Source organism: Felis catus, chromosome C2 (assembly GCF_018350175.1).
Source record: "Felis catus isolate Fca126 chromosome C2, F.catus_Fca126_mat1.0, whole genome shotgun sequence".
Taxonomy (NCBI): Eukaryota; Metazoa; Chordata; class Mammalia; order Carnivora; family Felidae; genus Felis; species Felis catus.
Genome location: NC_058376.1, coordinates 128,427,265 through 128,449,578, shown reverse-complemented (window position 1 = coordinate 128,449,578; position 22,314 = coordinate 128,427,265). Strand labels below are relative to the sequence as shown.

General features: G+C 40.2%; 1 protein-coding gene across 3 annotated transcripts in view; it reads right to left on the bottom strand.

Annotated features, from left to right (window-relative positions):
- Positions 1–16,457: 16,457 nt before the first annotated feature.
- Positions 16,458–22,314, bottom strand: part of RYK (receptor like tyrosine kinase) — a 106,623-nt gene continuing 100,766 nt past the window's right edge. For all 3 annotated transcript variants that reach the window (XM_045037575.1, XM_023260545.2, XM_023260544.2), the window contains exons 14-15: positions 19,466–19,602; positions 16,458–18,551 (exon numbers count right to left, since the gene is read on the bottom strand). In XM_045037575.1, coding sequence (XP_044893510.1) covers positions 18,440–18,551; positions 19,466–19,602 — 249 coding nt within the window. In that variant the 3' untranslated portion in view covers positions 16,458–18,439. The remainder of the gene's footprint in view (positions 18,552–19,465; positions 19,603–22,314) is intronic.

The following is a 22,314-nucleotide window of genomic DNA, read 5'->3' as shown; positions in this document are numbered from 1 at the left end:
AACCACCCCAATCCACTGCAACAGAGATAATCACATGAAATTGGAGGTTTTCTCAGGATTTTGTAAGGTATGAATCCAAAGGCCTTTAGAAAACTTGGCTATTTTGTGGACCTCTGAGATCACAGGAAGAAACGAGCACCTGCTATATGAACCTAGCTTCATGACAAGTGTCCCAGTTCCCTCTACCCAGAACGCTGCCCCTAGACATTCTGGCACTGACATGGGTGGGGTCATTTCTTTTTTTTGTCCTCAGAGCATTGCACCCTTTTCAGTGGAATATATTACCCACTGTAATTAATTTCTCCTTTACTTTTAACAAGTGAGACTACAGAGAGTTTAAGCAGGATTCACCTTATTCCTGCCCCTCCACGAAGCCTCCAACAGGACCCATGACTTTCTGACCACTCTTGAAAAACAGAAAGCTTTTAGTCTCAAGAATCTTGTAATTAATATGACCAATCTACTGAAGTAATCAAATTCTCTTTACTGTCAGCTTCTCCTGCATGGCCAGGCAAACAGTGCTCATGGAATGGATTCTCTGACCCTAAAACAGAGGTATTTCATGCTGTACTGCTTGTCTCACAGCAGTTGAGGTGTAAAATGAGGACAGAGGCTCACAGTTTGTCATTTCCTGAATGTATGGTCCTGTAGTGTACCTCTAAACTCTGCATACAATGATCTCTCTGGCCTGACAACTCCTCTCAAATCCCCTTCCCCTGACCAACTCTATTCTTCCTCAAAACTTAGCTTCTGGGAAGCCCTCCTGGCACCTTCATGCTGAATTTGGGGCCCATCCTTCCTGCTGCCCTCTCTTGGAGCTTGACCACACCGTACTTGTGTGTTCTTATCATCTCCTGAGATCCACCATCACATTCTGCAGTGCTGTTAGTTGGAAAAAAAGAAAGAGAAAGGGAGGAATGTAATGGTCTTTATAAATGGCCAATGAGAATTAGCAATGTGAGGTTGGCATTATCTGCAGTAAGTGAGAAAGGGGAGAGGCAAGGAATGTAAGCGTAAAATGGAAGAGGCAGGGTGGGAGAGAAAGGGACAGTGGAGATCCAGAAACAGAATGGTTTTATGGAGGACAGAAGGTGAAGGGCAAGTTCCCCAGATCCACAACCTTCCCATAAGAGGGTGCAAAGTGGCTGGGGGTCAGCTGCTTCCGGGCCTCCTACTGACCAACAGGAGGAAAGAAGAGGGAATAGGGTTGGAGGGCTGGTCAGCTCCTCTTTTTCTCTGCTCCTCACTCTCCCTCTTGGGTACTGTGGCCCCAGCCCTTTTGGGGCTGGCCTGTAGACAAGTGAGAATAAGACTATCTCCAAAGAAACTCTCTCAAATACTTGCTTGCTTGCTCTTCCCTCATATTCTTGAAATGGAACACTCCTTGGACATTTTCTTTATAAACTCCGCATGTGGTAGTCTGTCTTAGACTTGCTAGGAATCTGTGATTTCTCAGATTCACTCAAGAATGAGACAAGTGTCTGATTACACTAGTTAAAAAAATGGCAAAAGGAAATAAAAATTACAGCATTAAGCATGGAAGAGGGGGGCCACCAGTGGAGCTTGAAGAAAATCAGATGGATCTATCCTGACTGCCAAAGCAGAGCAGAGGAGGTGGCCATGAAGTCAGGTGCCTAGGAGGTGAGAACCACTGCTCTCGGGGGACCTGGGAAGACTGTGGTCAGAAAGTACAGGTAGAGAGGGCAAGAGATGGTAGGGAGAAGAAATCAAGGTGAGCCCTAGGTGTAGAAAGAGTTGTGTCCAAGAGTACATCCACCATATGTCTTGTGTAGACAGAACAATAGGCCAAGATGGTATCTACCCCAGGCTGAACCAGAGGGTACCCTCTAAAAGACATTAGACAGGATCTCTGGGAAGGCTGGGGCTCCTAGGTCCTATGCTGGAATCACAAGAAAAGGCTTTCTCATTTACTGGGGCGGGGGGGCGGGGAGGGGAGGGGACGGGTGAATGGTGTCCCAACCATGGCCCTTAAAAGGCATCCTGCTTGTTGACATACCTAAGGCTCCCACTTAGAGGAGAGGGTTGTTGAAGAAACAGATCCACAAGATGGTACAGAAGACCAGCACCAACCACCTATGTTATACTACAAATCTTTCATCCACAGATATTAATGGATAGCCATGATTCTGAGATCTTTGAGTAAAACAGCTCACAAAGGAACCAAGGTAAGCAGAACAATAAATTCAGGAGAAATGGAGATAGTTTGGAGAGTAGGAAATAACTTAAAAAAAAAATCTACTTAGTATTCTCCATGAGATTCTAGGAGATTTTTCTTCCATAGACAAAGAAGAAAAAAAGTAACTGGAAAAAAGAAAATAGAAAATTTTCTTGGAAATTAAAACATGTAACTCAAACTAAAAAATGCAAATATATGAAAGAAATACCTGAGAACTGTGACTCTCAAAATATGATCCCCACTAGCAGCATTAGTATCACCTGGGAACTTTTTTTTAAGTTTACTTATTTATTATTGAGAGAGTAAGAGCATGAATGGGGAAGGGGCGGAGAGAGAGAGAGACAGAGAGAGAGAGGGAGAGAGAATCCCAAGCAGGCAGTATGGAGCCTGATGTAGGGGTCGAACTCACGAACCAGATCATGACCTGAGCTGAAATCAAGAGACACTTAACTGACTGAGCCAACCAGGTGCCCCACCTGGGAACTTTTTAAAATGAAAATTTGTGGGTTCCAGCCTGAACTTACTAAACCTTAAACTGGGGTGAAGGGGCAGCAATCTGTGTTTTCACAAGCCTTTAAGAAGACTGGGATGCACCTCAAGAATGAGAATCACTGACCTAAAACATAAAACAAAAAGACAAAGAGGTGAGAAACCTGAGAGAAAACTGTAAAGACCTAGAGAATCAGCCGAGGAAGAGTTATGGAAAGGGAAGACAGAGACTTATGGGGAGTAAACTACCAAATACATAATTTCAGAAAATGTCCTTCAACTTAAGACACAAATCATTAGATTTAAGAGTCTGAGTTTTATGCCCTCAGAATTGCTGGGAAGATTAGACCTAATGGATGTAAATAATCTGTAACCTCTCACAGCACAAAGCAAGCACTCAGTAACTGTTATTACCCTCGTCTGTGTGTTTGGCATGTATCCTTCTGGACCTTTCTCTACACCTGTATAAATACAGTCTTGTCGTTTTTTGTTTTTTGTTTTTTTTATCAAGTTCATCTTACTGTACATAGTGTTTTGCAACTTAGTTTTTGTATTTAAGAGGAAGGTCCCCCTCCCACCATCATTTCTTCCAAATTTACTTTAATTACTACACAGTATCCATACTTTACCTGTCTTTTGTTGATGGGTTTGTTTTTTTTTTTTTTATAATTATAAATAATGCTGTACTAAATTTCAGTCCTACCAAGTGTGTAAAGGTACCAATTTCCCTCATCAACACTTGATATTATGACTTTAATTCTTGATAAACGTTAGTAAAAAATAAAAGATCATTTTAGCTGCATTTCACTGTATCTCTCTGACTTCGGCCTCTGTGTTTATTGACCATTTATATGTTCTCTTCTATAAGTTTTCTCTCTTCATATCCATGGGCATTTTGGTTATTATTAGCTTATTGGAAGGCTGGTGATTTTAGTAAGGTATTCTGTAGTAGGCCTCTTTCCTTTGTTTTTTGCCTATTTTTGCTTTTTTATTAATTCTAAGGTTGTCTACAAGTTTTATTAATTCTGATTGTCACTGAATCTCTTGTACTTTCTAGGTACATTATGAAATCATCTGTAAATAATTATAATCTTGCTCCTCCAATATTATTTCTTGTTCATGTCTTACTATCCCATGGGATTTTGACAAAGAAGCCCAGGCAGAACATGAGGTCACAACCCAAACTTATGGACCACATGAGAAGAGAAGAAACAATAAATGAGGGCCAGAAAAAGCACTACCAGCTTTAGACAACCAAGAACTTCAAGAAATGGAGCTACCATTGACTGATAAATGGATTAAGATACGGTGTATATATATATATATACATATATATATACACACACACACACACACACACACACACACACACACACACACACAATGGAATATACTCAGTGATCAAAAAGAATGAAATCTTGCCATTTGCAAAATGTGGATGGAACTAGAGTGTATTATGCTAAGAGAAATAAATCAGTCAGAGAAAGACAAATATATGATTTCACTCATAGGTGGAATTTAAGAAACAAAACAGATGAACATAGGGAAAGGGAAGGAAAAATAAGATAAAAACAGAGGGAGGCAAACCATAAGACACTCTTAAATACAGAGAACTGAGGGTTGCTGGAGGGGAGTTGGGTGGGGGGAGACGGGCTAAATGGGTGATGGGTATTAATGAGGGCACTTGTTGAGATGAGCAAGCACTGGGTGTCACATATAAGTGATGAATCACTGGGTTCTACTCTTGAAACCAATACTACACTGTATGTTAATTAACTTGAATTTAAATAAAAACTTAGAAGAAAAACAGTTACCTTAAAAAAAAAAAACAAAAACTGGAACTAATGGTCCAGACTTTTAAAAAGGCATGTGCACAATGGTTAAAGAAACAAAAGATACAATAATAAATATAAGGTACTACTTACGTAAAAAGAGATATATTTTTATAAGAAAAAGGAAAGATTTTAGAAAAAAAATACATCCATTGAAATTTAAAACCCAAATCTATTAAGCAGTAGCACCACAACTAAAAAAACAGAATTAGTGAATCAGAAAGGAGGTTACAAAAAGTACCCAGAATATAGAGTATAGAAAGTTAAAATAAGGAAAAAAAGCAAAGTGAGATTAAGAGACATGGAAGATGGAACAAGGAGAGGCAACATTAGCCCTCAAAAAAGACTTTTTTTCTCCCTCTTATTTTAGGGTTTAATCAATACAACAAACTCTAGTCCTATGTCCATCACTGGGCGTTTTCTCTCTGAAAACAGGAAGCTAATCAAATGCTTACTATATAGCAAGTACACTTGTTATAAAAATATATTTTCCTTAGATATGCAAAAACAATTTCAAGGCCACCTACTAGTATCCTGTGCCTAGATGAGAAAGTATACTTGTAACAAATTACTGTGCGCTTTCTAATTCTACTGCATAAAAATTAAAAAACAAAATATACAAAGGAACTGAATTCCTGGGGCAGGAAGGAGTAAGGGAAGGCCATTTGTCATGAAGTCACCATGGCAGTTGCCAGTGCCTCCCTTTCATGGTAGGTCAGCCAACAGTGTCAACTCTTCAGAATGAGATTCTAGGTGATGTTTGTGCTGGTGAATTAGAGCAAGGAGTTGGTGATGTCTAGGTCACGGGTCATTTCCTTAGTGGCTCATAGCACAGGCTGCAGCCCAACCCCAGTAGGCGCCCTATGGTCTCATGTCTGGGTCTAGAGGTCAGGTCCATTGGGCCAAAGTTGTTACCAGTGCTAAAAGCAACTCCAAGGACTTTAGCTGGATCATGCACATGCATAAATGTAGGTTGGGTGAATATATGAACATATGAGCTAGACAGGAAGCAACACCAAGGGGACATAGCTGTGGGAAAAGTACCCCATCAGTGAGGTTCATGTAGAAACTCCCTACACATAGCCATCTATCTTCCTCTAAGATCAACATTAACAATTAAGTCAGTCTCTCTGTGTTTCTTTCAGGAATGTGCGTCTTAGAAAGTAACCTTGTCTTTGGTCTCTGGTCTAGACCTTTTTGACCTTTAGACCAGATAAAGGCGTACCTTTATCAAGCCTTTTGAATACATTTAGGTTTTTTCTGCCAATAGGAACTCTTGGAATAATGATTTCCCTATGTGTATATTTCTCAGTGTGATGGAAGCCTTACCTTTATGTGGTTGGTAAAATTACTCTTTGTGCCAAGATATCATTATATTTAATAAACCCTAAATGCTAGAAGAAGTTGCAGAAGAGGGAGTGGATTGGCCCTTCTTTGCTTGGAGGGCTTACAATGTAACAGATCAAAAAATATACATCTTTCATATTCACATGAAAGAAAACATTCCTCTTAACAATTTTTTGATGTTTGCAATAAATGCTTGAGTGATTTTCAAAAAAGAAAAAAGAAGGCATCTCTGGCAGCCAGGGTATCACTGGGAAGAAAATGGGGGCAGGAAGCCCAAACAGGATGTTACTGCCAAAGTCTGAGGGAGTGGGTAGAGGGGACAGGAGAGGCTGGCCCACCTACCCTGAAGACACTCACAAGAGGATGGGGTAGTGGGGGGCAACTAGAGAAGCCTTGTCAGAAGCCTTCCCCTAGATAATCCCATAAGGATCACAACAGGAGGAGTGAAGGTGGCTCCCTGGGGAGGCCCTGGTAGAAGCTGAGAAGGGTGAGGATGAGTTTTGTGTCGGTTGTGTTGGAGATGAGATGGCTATGTGACATGCTGGTGGGGATATCCAGAAAGAGATATTCAAAAAGGTCTAGACCAGAGACCTATGTGTGTGGATGCTGGGCATAGAGCAGTTACCTCAGCATAGATGGAATCACTGAAGGGCAAGATGGAGAAAGAAGACTGGGATAGGAACCTCAAGAATGGGAGAGAGGTGGAAGCCTGTGTAGAAGGTAAGAGGAAGAAAAGGCCCAAGAGAGAAGTGTTGATAGAAGAGGCTTTCAAGGAGGGTGATAGGGTTGGGAGGGTCAGGAGAATGAGGACTCAGGAAAGACCACTGAATCTGGCAGGTCTGGGACTCTTAGGACCTGCAGAGGGAGCAGCCCCAGAAAGTAAATACACAAAGTACAGAAAGAACACTAGTCCGAGGCTGGGAGGTACTGACACCCCAGGTAAGCCAAGAGATGGACCAGGGGTGGTTGAGTCATCAGCTTTTCCAGGCAGTGTGATAGCACCAGGCAGGTGAGAGATTGAATGGAGAGAGGAGGGAAGTCATGGTTCAGTACACAGACAGAGGAGGAAGCCACTAAAGATGGGAAAATCAGAGGCAATCAAAGGGCTGGGAGGATTCCCTGTCACAGGATGGTTCAGACAACTGTGAGAATGGACTGGGGAAGCTAGAGGGCAGCTCCATTAGGAAGAGGTCATGACAGTCCAGGAGGAGTGATGGAAGCCTAGACCAGAGGGGTGGTGATAGAGGAAAGAGCAGTGGGGAGTGCAGAGACACATTTAGAAGTAGTGGGTTGAGTGTGGGGGTGAGAGGAACAGAGGAACCAAAACTGGCCTCATACCGAGCAGCACTGAATGTTGTCATCTGAACTGCAGACTTCCAATTATACCATTTTCCTGAGAGTGGGTGGAGGGTGGGCAGGGCCTCTGGATGGGAGCATGGTAAGAGCACTTCTCATGGCTGGCATCTGCAGGGACTTCCCTCAAAGATGCAGGGCCAAAGTCTCTGAGCGAGCTCTGGGGAGGCAGTGGGAAGTCCAGCCTGGTAGGACCACCTCAGATCTGACCCCCCAACCTCTCTAGGTGGGTCCTAGCCTGGATACAGTCATGGCAATCTAGGCCCAGAGGTCTGGTCAGACTCCTCTCACAATCCTGAGAACAGGAATCACCCTTTATGTAAAACGATGTATGTTAACTAACTTAATTATATATATATATACACACACACACACACACACACACACACATACATATATATATACATATATATATATATATACACACACACACACATATATATATACACATACATACATATATATCTATATAACAATATAACATAAAATAAAAATAACATAACATAAAAAATAAAATGATGTAGCTTTCCACAAGATGGACATTTTTAGTTTTTACCTCTGGGAAATGGAGTATTTGTTTTCCAAGAAACAGATTCTTGGGTAGAAAGAAGGTGTGTAGGGGAAGGACAGCCAGGGGCCAGATGATGAAGGGTACTGTGTGCTAAGATGGGGAGTCTGACCACTGTGCAGAGGACACCAAATATACTCTGTGATCACCTCAGTTCTAGAAACCTCCATCTCACCCCAGGCTCTACCACAGGTCCTGTCATCTTCCAGAACGAAGCCACCTCTAGATCCAAACCCAGATCCCATTCTAATCAGACCATGAACTCCTTTTCCAAGCACTCTCTCCTTTAGTCTCGCCATCTATTCTACTACCTCCTAGACTCAAGGATTCCAGGCCCCCAATATCCTGGCTTACCTACCTTGCCCAGCTAGAACTCAAATGACCCCCTGACCCACATCTTATCAACATCCTAAAGCTTCCCTCACTGCTGTTCCCCTTCCTGTTCAGAAAAACTCCAGTTCCCCTATCAACCTCACAGTCAGCCTTCTCTTCTGCTTCAGACTGCTATCTGGCCCCCTAAATATGTTCTCTTCTTCAACAATAACAGAGTTTTAGTTGGGCACTTGGCTGCCTAGCTAGACAGATCTATTTCCCAGACTTCCTTACAGTGAGTGCCTAAGTTCTCACCCATAGAACGCTGAGCACAAGCAATGTGCCCAACTTCCCTCTCTCTTACCTAAAAAGAAATTATTGCTTTCCACTTCTGCTCTTAGCCCTTTTCAGGAGCTGGAAGTGGCAGAGACCCAGCTTTGGCCATGCAGCCATATTAGCACAGTCTACAGAATAAAGGAATAACACAGAGGGGATCTAGAACCCTGAGTGGTTCTAGGAAATGAGCCAGTCCACCAGCCTGGGCCACTTTCCTCTCTTTGGATTGTAATGTGAGATAGAAATAAATATTTATTTAATCCACTCCTTGTTACAGCAGGTTCTACTATAGTCAAATATGTGGAGAAAAATGCCACCACCAATCAAGGCAGTACCACCATAAATACCTTGTCTCCAACCTCAGCTGAGTTCCACTTTCACTTGATGTTGGTCAGCTCCCTTGCAAATTCAACCACCTAGTAAAGGCTACAAAGTCTCAAGATACTTATCAGGTCTCTGTCCAACCTCTTACTTTCAATCAAGAATGCTGTCTCTTATGACACTACAAATGCTGAAAGCACCAAACAAGGTCTCCCACTATGTCCCAGCCACCCCTACAATCCTCTCCTCTTATCCCAATGGTACAGATGTCCTTCCCTCTGTGCTCTGGTCAGACTCCCTGGATTACAATTACAGGACTGTAATTACAATTACAGCTCAACTAACTATATGTGCAAGCTAGCTCAGTCTCCCTTTCCTCAGCAGTAAAATGGAGATGATGACAATACTACTTGACAGGATTGTGAGAAGTAAATGAAATAATGCATGTAAAGGAACTAGCACAATGCCTAGTATACAGTAAGCAATGGCCAGCTGCTACTAATATTGCTAAAACAAAGGTGACCACGTCACTACCTCATGGAAGCCCTTCATGGAATCTCCATTACCTATATGGCAAAATCCAAACCTCTCAGTGTTAGGCTCTTCATGCAACATCAGCCATCTACTCCTTGAATCTTCTCTCTTCCCCTCTCTGTCTTGAACAGTATGCTCCAATAATACCAAACTAACTACAGGTCTAAAAACTCAAATCAATTCAATGTTTACTCATTTGACGTATACACATTAAAATGCCCACCTATGCAGTATTAACAATTACCCTAATAAATGAATTCCCCTTTCTGGAAAAGAACACCTACCTCCCTAAAAATCACCAACATGAGAAAGAGTCTATTTTCATCTTGAGTCTGGGAAATGATACTGAATTCAATTTGTTTCCTTCCTTGTAAAAATAATATAGTTAGGTTACCCTCTTTTTAGCTCTTAAATGTGATGCTATCCTAAAATGGCTGTGGGAAAAAAGCAATCTTTATATCTATTTTTAAACCTTATTATATTGTTTAAATGCACTTGAAATGTTGCATCCTGTGGAAAGGGAATGAGGCTCTTTTAAGAGGGACAGATGAAACATGAGCCAGATGGTGAGGCTGGTAACAAAGGGATGCTGAAAGTGGGAAGAGGTCCAATGTAGCCAGAAAGAAGAGTGGAGACAGAGGAAGGTCCTCAGGGAGGAGCCAGTCCCAGGTCCTGGCAGCACCAGGCTGCAGCCTCCTGTCTCTTCCTTTTCCTGCCTTCCCAGAAGAGGCAAGAAGAACCCTAGGGAGCCCTTATCACAAGACAAGAGTCTGCTTAGCTGACAAGAATGCCTGTCAGGTCAAATAAAGCTGCCCTTCTTTCGGCTAAGTCATCTGTGGGTATTTCTGGGGGAACAAAAAGAGCAAAGGCCAGAGGGACACTGCCTAGAGATTCCAACACAAAACTTAAAACACAGGTTTGTCAAGACATTGCATTTCCTGGTGAAGAGATTATGGTCAAGTCAAACCCATTCTCAGCAAAGTCAGAGTTAAAGGAACTTTATTCAAAATACTAACTCTGGTGGGGCTTCTGGGGGGCTCAGTCGGTTGAGTGTCCGACTTCGGCTCAGGTCATGATCTCATGGTCCATGAGTTCGAGTTCCGCGTTGGGCTCTGTGCTGATAGCTCAGAGCCTGGAGCCTGCTTTGGATTCTGTGTACCCCCACCCCGACCCTGTCCCTCCCCGACTTGTGCTCTGTCCCTCAAAAAAAAAAAAATAAATGTTAAAAATAAAAATTAAAAAAAAATGCTAACTCTGGTGCTTTTCTGGAGCCAGGACCTATGTCCAATTCCTCCTCAAGTCCCCCAAAGTATCCAGAATATCCTGTTCCCTGTGTTATACAGACAACTTCTAGGGCATTCTTTAGATGTATACTAAGTAACGGAGTGGGCAAACAGTTTAACTTCAAAAATTAACAAACCTTATATGGATGCAAGTAGTCTAAATAAAGGCATATAAAATATAGTTCAATAAATTCATGTCATATAGCATTAAATAAATGTTTAAGCTCTTTAAAACATTTTTCTTTAACGTTTATTCATTTTTGAGAGACAGAGAGACAGGCCATGAGCAGGGAAGGGGCAGAGACAGAGGGAGACACAGAATCCAAAGCAGGCTCCAGTCTCTGAGCTGTCAGCACAGAGCCCGACGCAGGGCTCGAACTCACAAACTGCAAGATCATGACCTGAGCCAGAGTTGGACGCTCAACCAACTGAGCCACCCAGGTGACCCTGTTTAAGCTCTTTTAATAAGAATTTTTATGGAGACATATAGCCAATCTTTGACTTACTTCCAAAGGCACTAGGTAATTAGACCATGAAGCTAGGGGAAAGGCACTCAGTAGGAGATACTTCAGGGCAAATACTGAGGAGAAATAAATATCCTTGCAAGCTCAAGTCTATAAAGTGGTGGCAGAATCATGGCCCAGTGGAAAATAGGGCTAGAGACCAAAGTAACAGCAATCACAAGGGAACAGCAGATTTTTGGGACACAGACTTAGAGGCTGAAAGTTTAGGTAATAGTAATCCCTGTCTGGCTTTCTCCTCAAATATGGCAGTATTCACGAACCTTAAAACAAGCCAACTGGGCATTCCCTCCATTCATTGAAACTTCACAATCACTGTACTTCCTCTCATACCTGACAGAACTTCTGAAGCATTAAATATATTGCTACAGGAGACCAGATTCTAGTCCATTACTCCATTTCTGCACAGAGACAGGCATTGCTAGCTTCCCACCAACAGCTACATGGTACTTCCTTACTAATACAAACCCAGTTTTGTTCAGGGTAAGAATGTGCTCAACTAAAAACACAATTTCCTCAAACAGGTATAAACTGATGAGTGAATAGTATATATCCGTATAATGATGAAGTGTGTGTATGAGTGTATGTGCACACACACATACACCCATATGTATTCATACAATGGAATATTATTTGGCAATAAAAAAGAAATGAATTACTGATACATGCTTCAACATGAACCTCAAAAACATTATTCTAAGTAAAAGAAGCACATGGGGTGCCTGAGTGGCTCAGGTGATTAAGCATTTGACTCTTGATCTCAGCTCAGGTCTTGATTTGAAGGTGGTGAACTTAAGCCCTGCGTTGGGCTCCAGGCTGGGCATGGAGCCTACTTTAAAAAAAAAAAAAAAAAAAAAAAAAAAAGGAGCTACATGCAAAAGGCCATATATTTTATGATTCCATTTATATAAGAGGTTCAGAATAGGCAAATATAGAGACAAAGTAGATTAGTAGTTGCCTAGGGCTGGGAGTGGGAAATGCTGGTGGGTATGGGACTTCTTTTCAGAATGGTAAAAATGAATTTGATTGTGGTGATGGTTACACAACTATTTGAATATAGTGAAAATCATTAACTTGTACACTTTAAATGAGTGATATGTGAATTATATCTCAATAAAGCTACTGAAAAAAAGCCCCATCAATTCTAATTTCCCATAATGCCTAAGAGCTAGGGGTGCCCATATGCTACAGTTCTGGCCACTCTAAGAGGCTGGTGGAAATATACTATGGGAAAGTTAACAGTCTCCTCATAAAAAGGACTCTGCTAACGCATGCCTTTAGCCTTTCATCCTTTCCCCATCTTCCCAGGTCTAGGCCCTTGGGGGTCCCTAAGAGCAAAAGCATGCTAAAGATGGCAGAGCAGCAAAAATGGAGGATACCAGGTAATAGATGATATCCTGGAATCACTACACCAGCCCTAGTTTACCTCTCTCTGGATTTGTTATGGGAGAGAAATAAACCTGTATTTAGTTAAGTGATTATACATAGGTTTCTTTTTCTTTTATTTTTGAGAAAGAGAGCAAGGGGGCGTAGAGGGAGAGGGGGACAGAGGATCTGAAGCGGGCTCCTTGCTCTTAGCAGAGAGCCTGATGAGAAGCTCAAACTCACGAACTGTGAGATCATGACCTAAGCCAAAGTCAGACGCTCAATCGACTGAGCCGCCCATGTGTCCCTACAGTTAGATTTCTATCACTTGTAGTTAAATGCTATCTCTCATGATGCATGCCTATCTAACATCAGCCTGTGCTTATTCTTGAAGCCAAGAAGACAAAAGGCAAGAAAGTAGACTCAGAAAGATACAAAAAAGTTGATTCCAAATGTAACATTCAGGCATCATGAAGTCAGCTTTGATTTCTCTTTTTTTTAAGGGTAAATAGTTATTTTATTTTCAAACTATACATGTTTTCTCCAATCTTGATATATCCCCACAGGAATGCTTATCCCTCTCTAAAAATAAATCACTAAGAAATGCTTTAGTTTTGAAATATGGGATAAACCAAGTATGAACAAATGCCATATTATGATTTGCTCAAACAAATATCAATTCCCATTTCTTTTTTTTTTAAATAAGTTTCTAACCTCTTAGAGAGCAGCACTCAGCAAACAGAGGCCTGCAGATTCAGTCTACTTATATATAAAAGTTATGTATATAAAACACTTATAAGTGCACTCAATACACTTATGTAGGATGTTCATGTGTCCCAAAGAATGAAGTTCAATGTTATTCTAAAATATTAAGCACAAAAATAAAAGTAGAAATAAAATTAACTTAATAAGCAACTGTATTTTTCCTTTCTAGACCCATAAATTGTATCACCTCCTTTTTATTATATGAGGTGGGGATGAGGGGTAGACCAGGAAAACAATCTATCACTGATGTCAATGAATTACTTCATTTGGGGTAATTATTTTCATGTGTAATGACAAAGTTGACTTTGTAGAAATGTGAAACAATCTGCCATTGGGCTAATTATTCCTGTGACCAGGGAATAATGAAGTGAAAAAGTGGCCAAGGGATTTGGGGGAGGGGGTGGTTTAAGCCACCACTGGGGTGGGATACAGTCTTCCCTACCAATCTGTCTCTTCTTATTTCATGCCATATTGGTTTATATTACATAAATCTTAAACTCTTCAAATTTGAATATAAATATCACACTGATAATAGAACACAGTATTTTAAATATGAGATAATGATTTTAAAGAATCAGCAGACTTTTTTTTAAGCCTAATTGCTCTCGTGCAAATAGGTATTTTTACTCAATTTGTTAAATATTCAATCCTACCATGTGTCAAGCACTAATTAAGCAAATGAGATTCAGACGTGAGTGACATACAAATTCCTATCCTCAAGGGATGCACAGCCAAGTGGTAAAAATAAGCCCACATCTTACCTTTGTCACAGTGCAAACCCAGGAACAAGGCTGAAAAGCAACTACAAAGCCTGGAGGAGCAGGGTAAGGTGTCAGAGCAGTCTCCTGCACACCTGGGTGATCTGGAGTGGAGTGTGGCACTCTAAGAGGAGCAGCACATGCAAAGGAAAGGACACATGAAATGACACAATACATGCGGGCAAGAGTAGTGAGCTGGAGAAGCAGTAGGTAAAACTGCAGGGTTCAGTGGAGACTGCGCACTTGGGAGTCCATAACCCTATCCTGAAGGCTTTGGGAAAGTGGTGAAGGGCTTAAGCAGGGACAGCAGCTCTGTTTTAGGAAGCATTACTCTGCCAGAGTCTGGGTGGGTGGGTTAAGGGTCAAGGCCAGTAGGAAGTTATGGAGGCAATGGAGCAAAAGATGATGGTGGTGAGCAAGACAACCATGTTGGGTCTGAAGTCCTAAGGAAGTGAACTCAACAGAGCCTGATTTTCATATAACAGAAACATTTAAAGTTCTGTGGACCACCTCCCCTCCCCTTCACATTTTTTCCCCAATTAAAACATCACCTTTACCACAACCAAAGACACTGGGGGCAGGAGTCGAGAGTCTTTCATGCTTATAGACCAAATGACATGAAAAAAGGTGTCCCATTCCCTAAAGGGACTTCTTCCCTTTACTGGATCATTCCCATTAGCCTCTGGAACATTTTGTGGTACTGTATCTTCATCTGGAAAACAAACATGCTCTCCTCCCAGTCCCCCTGCCTGCACCCCCAAATACCTCTTTGATCTCCTTTAGTTAAATGCTCCATTCCCCTTCATAAGAAGAACTCTTCAACAGTGCTGACTACAACAGCGTCTCCACCTACCCACTTCAGTCATACTTCAGCTTGCTCCAATCCCTCCTGCTTTTGTCAATAACCTCCATAATGCCAAATTCCACAGAGGCTTCTTTCTCCATGTTGAAATACTTACTTTACTGGGCTCCCATGACAACTCATTTTCTTGTTTCTGTTGTTGCTTTTTCCCATGAGAGTGGCTTCTTTTCAGTCCTCTTTTGCCATCTCTTCTTCCTTCACTAAAGTGTTAAATGTTGAGAGAGCATAGGACTCAGTCCTAAAACCTCTTTCCATCTAAACTCTCTCCAGAGGTAAGTTTATCCAATACCATGACTCTAAATATAGTCTATATGTTATACTCCTACATTAACATGTTCGATGAGACCTCTTCCCTGAGTTGCAGACTCTCATCTATCTACAAAGATAACCAACTGGCATCTCAAACACGGCCTACAACAAATTACAGATTCCCTTCGCCAAAGCAAAATTCTATTCCTTTTCAAGTTTTTTTTTTCCATCTCAATATATAGTTTGGCCATACAACAAGATGCTCAAGCCCCAAACCAACTAGTCATCCTTGATTACTCTTTCATTCTCCACCCAACCTTCCAACATCCAAAAGATCTAGATGCTGTCTGTTACCTTCAAAACTTGTCTCTAATCTGCCCCTTCCAATCTCTCATACTACCCAAATTGGTCCCAAACCACTGTCCTTTATTTCCTAAACTATGCAACATTTCTTAATGAGTCTTATTACTTTCCCCCTTGCCTCCCTACAATTCAATCTTTACAAAAGACCTGGCATAGTATTTTTTAAATGGCAAATCAGATCATGTCACTGCCTTATTAAAAAAAAAAAAAAATGCTTGAATGAAAAATTCCATTTTATTTAGAAAATATGTGCCCCATGGCTTACAAGGCCTTGCTGTTATCTGTTCCTGTGTCTTTCAGACCTCATCTGGTACCCTCTTATCCCTAGCTATATTACAGCCATGCTGGCCTGTGTCCTCATCTTCCAGCAGCAGCAGCTGGAAGATAAGCAGAAAAGGCCACGTCCAGAGGACAGTTTGTTCTGTTTTGAGGCCTCTGCAATTATGTCCCTTCAGCCTGGATCTTCTCATAGCTGGCCTGTCATTCAGATGTCAGCTCAAATGCCACCTGCTCACAGAAGCCTGGCTAAATATTACACCTAAAGTTTTTCTCTATGATACACCTATTTTTTTTCCACAGCACTTACCAAAATCTTACTTATGTCCATTATCTGCTTTTCCCAACCAGAATGTAAGACTTAGAAAGAGAGGAGCCCCATCTGTCCTATTCCCTGCCTATCTTGAGAGCCAGACATACAATGGACACTCAATAAATATACATGTATTGAATGAATAACCTAATCCTCCTTGCTTCTACAAATAAAATTTTCTTACAATGAGGGTGTTATAAGAAAGGACAGACTGTAATAGAGCGCTAGGTCTTTGGAGCCAACTTATAAAACCGTATCAGTGCTTTGTTAATTTGCTTCTTCCCTATAAAAAGTACCTTTTCTGCAAAATCTCTTCAGTAATATTCACACCCTACAACAAAACAATTAGAAGAAGACCAGCCATGGAAATCTTATAACTGCTCTTTTCATTGAAGTCAATGACTCCAAGTAGCTCAGCAAGAAAAATCTATTTAAACTCTTAAACCACCTACTAAAACAAAAACACATATATAACATAAAACAGCTTACAAACACAAAAAGATAAGGTTAAAGGCATCACACATCCCAGCAAACTGAGAGCACCTCCAAGAGCAACTGCAAACTTGGGATAGTAAGTCACATGTCAGCACTTTTTCTTTTAAACTGATCTTGTACATAATAGAACTGTGATTTCTAAACAATATATTTCTAAACAATAACCTGAACACAAAACAGAATAAAGTGAATGTTGGAAGGGATGCTAGAGTTGAACCATTCTATGTATATAATGCATATAAAGAACTAAATAAATATTTGTTGATTGAATGCCAAGATTACAGGTTGTGAACAAAATCATTTGTAACTTACACACAGTTCAAAGAGCTTTTAAAAAACTAGGCATTCAGGGGGCTAAGTATTTCATAAAACCAAAGAACCACTGTTATTAAATAAATGGTACTCAGAAAAATCATACTCTTGGTCTGCTTTTGGAAGAGCATGTGCTGGGTGAGCTACTTTTCCAGATGTGCTGACTCATAAAACTTCTTTAAGAATGGCACAAGCCTCCTCCAACTGCTACACATTCTCCCTAATAACCTGTAAGGATGGGAATAGAGGCAGGCACCTGCAGGCCTAGCTATTTAGGCAGCCCATTCAACTCTGCCTTAGGCCAACTACAACCAAGCATAAATACATACATACCCCTCATTTAATGGCTCTGGATAAAAGTTTCAATGTTGTAATACTTCCTTGTAATAATAACCCCAACATCTTATTAGACTTTGGAGGTTGAGTAGAGTCAGCTGTAACTGTGTTAGGGCTTCAGAGCCTGATTACATGGATGTCTAGCTGGTTGCTACATGTTCAAAGACTTATCAAACACAACCAATTGTTCATTATGAATAATATGTTCAATACTGTTGTAATATAAAACAAATCCTTTAATTTTTCAAGTGTTTTAAGAAATAACTTTATACTTAAGCCAGTCTTGAAGATTAGCACAAAATTTACCAGTTTACTTTCTTTTTTCTTCACTACCCAGAACAACTCAAGCACCCACTCTGTGCATAGCACTACCCTAGGTGCAATAAAAGGGATTCTTAATCTTAGAAACATGATTTCACTTTCTGGAACTGTATTATCTCCTTTCTCAGAGAGTAAAATAAATAAAATCGCCATCATTACTTCTGACCTGCCCCAAATCTACTTCCAGCTCACAGAAACACTAATTCCTGCCAAACTGAAGATGTTTCAATGAACTCAGCTTATACTTTCCCCAAAATAAGAAAGCAGAAATAATTTCCATTAAAAAATTAAAAAAAGAACAGTTTCCCACAAAAGGACAACTTCTATTTCTAAATTTTTTTTCATTTTTTTCCCCGTAGCTTTCCCACAGTTTTCTTCCTCTAATATTGCCTTTTCCTGTACAAGGCAAACCAGACATCTTTTTATGCTGTTTTTCTTTTCCTAAGGAAAAAGTAATGTATCTTGAAGACAAACCATTCCCAAGACTAGTGATAAATATTAAAAAAAAAAAAAAAAAAAACAAACTTTAAAGGTGAATCACCTATATTACCTTGACGAAGTAAAAAAATAAAAAGCAGTTGGCACTAAGATAGCTATTTCAAATATCTGTGTTTAAACAATTTTTAAAACTGTTTATTTATTTTGTAAGAATGTACCCCTAGTCCAAAGTAACTATGTTTTAAAAAATTTGGGGCCAAAAAATTTACAAAAGGCTTTTCAGTTCAACCTAATAAAAATGATATCTAGAAAATATTCCACATTATTACGTCTGTCTTTAAAAGTTCAGATTCTAAAGCATTCCTAAGGCACGGTGTTCCGGAAGACATGTGCTTCTGCTGGTGTTGTATGATGTACGAAGCATCTATGACTGGTTCCAAGTGAGCCCCGACAGGCACAGTGCTCCTGATGCTGTGGGACTGTGAGAAGCGAGTCAGACATAAGCCCCCAGGGCTGCATGGAACTCCGTGAGACACTGTACCAGCTGCTGGAACTTGGGCCTCTCCTCTGGGTCTAAGGCCCAGCAACAGGCCATCACAGCAAACCTGCAGAGTGACACAAATGGAAAATTGGGTTAATGATAATACAGTACTCCTAATCAATTTGATGCCAGTTATGTTTTTTGTCTAAAGGTGGGCATGGAAAAAATGATATTAAAAACCAATGAATATTACTATATGTTGGCAGTTCTAAAATGAAAAGAAACTAAAACAAGTTACCTGGATTTTATGTGTGGATTTCCATTCTTCATGATGTCATATCAAAATACATCAGCAAATACAGAGATTTCATATAAATACCTAAAACCCATGTTTTCTGAGAGAAAGAACTTGAAGGAAGTAGAAAGTTTATCTAAGCTCTAAGCACCCTACATCTACAGTGAAATCAGTGCAAAAGCTGCCACCTCACCTTGGTGTATAAGGCTTCGGGGGATTCAAGAACTGAGACCAGGGTCACGTGTGCACCCAATCACCCCTGAATAGCCTCCTGCCCCCCTCAATCCCATAATTTATATGGGAAGTTACATGATGAAAGCAGGAAACAGGAACTATCTCAGTCACTAGCCTGGAGCAGTTTCCTTACATATCAGTTGACGCCAATTGACAAGGTAAGATGACAGTGAGAAAGGCTTTTTATAACTAAGGCTGTATGAATAAAAGTCAGATACTCACTCTACATAGAATAACTGACACAGTATTCAGTACTGTCTTACTATGTACATTATTAGTCTCTCAGATTAGACTTACAAATAGAAGAACAATAAAATGTTCTAATGACAAATGTATTAAAGAGTGAATGAGTCTGGTTTACTTTGCGATTTTCTATGAGTCTAATTCAAATCCAAAGAGTCATTCTTCTCTAAAGGAAAGTCTCTGTATGAATACGGACACTGGCTCTTCTTTTACCCCAGTATCATAAATGGAGTGAAACCCATGTCTTCAAATTCAGAAACACTTACAGCTCATCAGGACAGTTGATTGGCTGGGCTATTCGGTAGCCATCTTTCAAGTACGCAGCCATCTCAAAGGGATCAATGTCCACATATGGTGTCTGTCCCAGAGTCATGAGCTCCCACAGCGTCACTCCAAAGGCCCACTAAGGAGAGGAGGAGAAACACGATGAGGCACCATTTACAACATGGGCAGACTGCTGCTGCCCATGACCAGGGATGAACTGAAAATAGCACCCAATCTTAAAGGAAGCAAAACATCTACCAAAAGAAGTCTATGATAGCTACTTAGTTTCTGTGAGACAAAAAAGAGCATTTTGGGGTGCCTGGGTGGCTCAGTTGGTTGAGCGTCCAACTTCAGCTCAGGTCATGATCTCACAGTTAGTGAATTTGAGCTCCGTGTCGGGTTCTGTGCTGACAGCTCGGAGCCTGGAGCCTGCTTCGGATTCTGTGTCTCCCTCTCTCTCTGCCCCTAGCCTGCTTACACTCTGTCTCTTTTTCTCTCTCAAAAATAAACATTAAAAAAGAAAGAAAGAAAAGAGCATTTTAATGAATGCACCCTTTAATGTGAATATCATTATTATATATTCTAAGGTAATTAGATCCCTTGGAATGAACTGTTTTTACTGTTGATTACAAGACTCACCACCCTAGGGGCGTCTGGGTGGCTCAGTCAATTAAGCATCTGACTTCAGCTCAGGTCATGATCTTTCAGTTTGTGAGTTCAAGCCCCGCATCAGGCTCTGTGCTGACCACTCAGAACCTGGAGCCTGCTCTGGATTCTGTATCTTCCTCTCCCTCTACCCCTCCCCTGTTCACACTTTCTCTCTCTCTCTCAAAATAAATAAACATAAAAAAAAAAAAAGACCCACCACCCACCACCATTAATTATATCTAAGATTTTCCTAAAATGAAAAAATCTGTTACATTATATAACTATAGCTAGTGTCCATAATTGAAAAGTGGAAAATGAATAAAACTTAAGCCTAACTGCAGGAAGGGCATTCTGAATATGCGAAATATGTAAACTATTTAAATATAAGATGTCATGGATTTTTACTATATTCAAATAATTTAAATTAATAAATGAAAGTATCTTGAAAAAACATCTTTGGACCTCGCTTGAGTAAAAGATCAGATTTATTTAAAATCAACACGTGAACTGTCAGTAAGAACAGAAATCATAAGCAGTGGCAACAGTGTTTATTCATGGTCCAAGCAGGACTCCCCATTTTGGCCCTGGCTCACAGGGATTGCTATCCTGGCTCACAGGGATTGTGCAGCAGGCAGGCAACACATCTACATAGAGTTACTGCCATGTGATCAGAAAGGGCTCAGAGCAGGGACTCCCGCTGATCCACTGCCACTTGTGAACCCTGAGGTCAGAACAGCTGAAGCTGGATGAAGAGGAAGGTATCTGTGTACCATGGTATCGTGTTTATGAGTCCCTTCTGTTCTAGACATTTTGAATCCTTTACCTTATCTAATTCTCACAAAAAACCTATGAGAAGCACTGGTAGCCCGATTTTACAGGTAAGAAAAACTGAGGCCAGAGAAATAACTGGCCCCAAAAACCAAATTTTTTTGAGTGAAGGAGAAAAAAAATTAAGAAAAAGAAAAACACACGAGTCAAAAATGAGTCTGTGTACAAAATCTGAGCATAGTGCATTAAATTTTAAGTAATTATTTTTCAATAACAAAATCGAGAAATACTCCCTAAAGTATACAGATTAAAAAAAAACCTTATATTAGTGAACAACAGCTTTATTTCTTATTATAATCTATGCAAAAAAAAAAAAACAGTGGAAAGATATCTTTTAGGATATTTAAAAAACTATCAATGGAGAATTCTATACCAAGCCAAAATATACTTCAAAAATGAAGGCAAAAATACAGAATTTTTTAGACAAACAGAAGCTGATATGAAAATTAGGATCTACACAAAAAAATGAATACTAAAAACATGAGTAACAACTAGATTTTTTTTATTTTAAAGTTTCTTCAATAGATTGTTTAAAGCAAAAACAGTAACAGTGTATTGTGGGGCTTATAATGTATATAGTAGTAAAATGTATGTCCACAGTAGCATAAAGGATGGAAGGAGATACTAAGTGGAAATATTATAAATGCTTCTATTAAACATGAGTGGTAGAATATTATTTGAAAGTCGAAGGTGTACACTGTAAACTCCAGGAGAGGGTTCTCAACCTCAGCACTATGTATATTGTGGGCTGCATAATTCTTTGCTGTGAGAGACTATCCTGTATCTTGTGGGATCCTTAGCAATATCCTTGGCCTCACCCACTAGATGCCCCAAGTGTGGTAACTGAAATTACCTCCAGATCTTACTCAATATCCCCTGGTGGGGAGGGTAAAAATGCCCCCAGCTGGAGGTGAAAACCACTAAGCTAGACTAATCAAAGAAAAGAAAGGACACACACTACTGATACCAGGAATGAAAGAGCATCATTACATCAAAAAATATGAACTCAACTTTATGACAATAAATTCAATTAACTTAGATGAAATGAGCAAATTCCTCAAAAGATGTCAATTATCAAAGTAGACCTAAGAATAAACAGAAAATGTATGTAGCTTATATCTATTACAGAAATTGAATGCATAGTTAAAAATGTTTCCACAAAGAAAACTGCATCCAGTTTCACTGGGTGAATTCTACCAAATTTGAAAGAGAAAAAGACAAACCTTTATTAGTTTCCTAGGCCTGCCATAATGAAGTACCACAAACTGGGTGGCTTACACAACAGTATGTATTATCTCACAGTTCTAGAGTCTAGAAGCTTATTCTCAGCTTCTGGTGGCAGTCAGAAATCCTTGGTGTTCCTAGGCTTATAGCC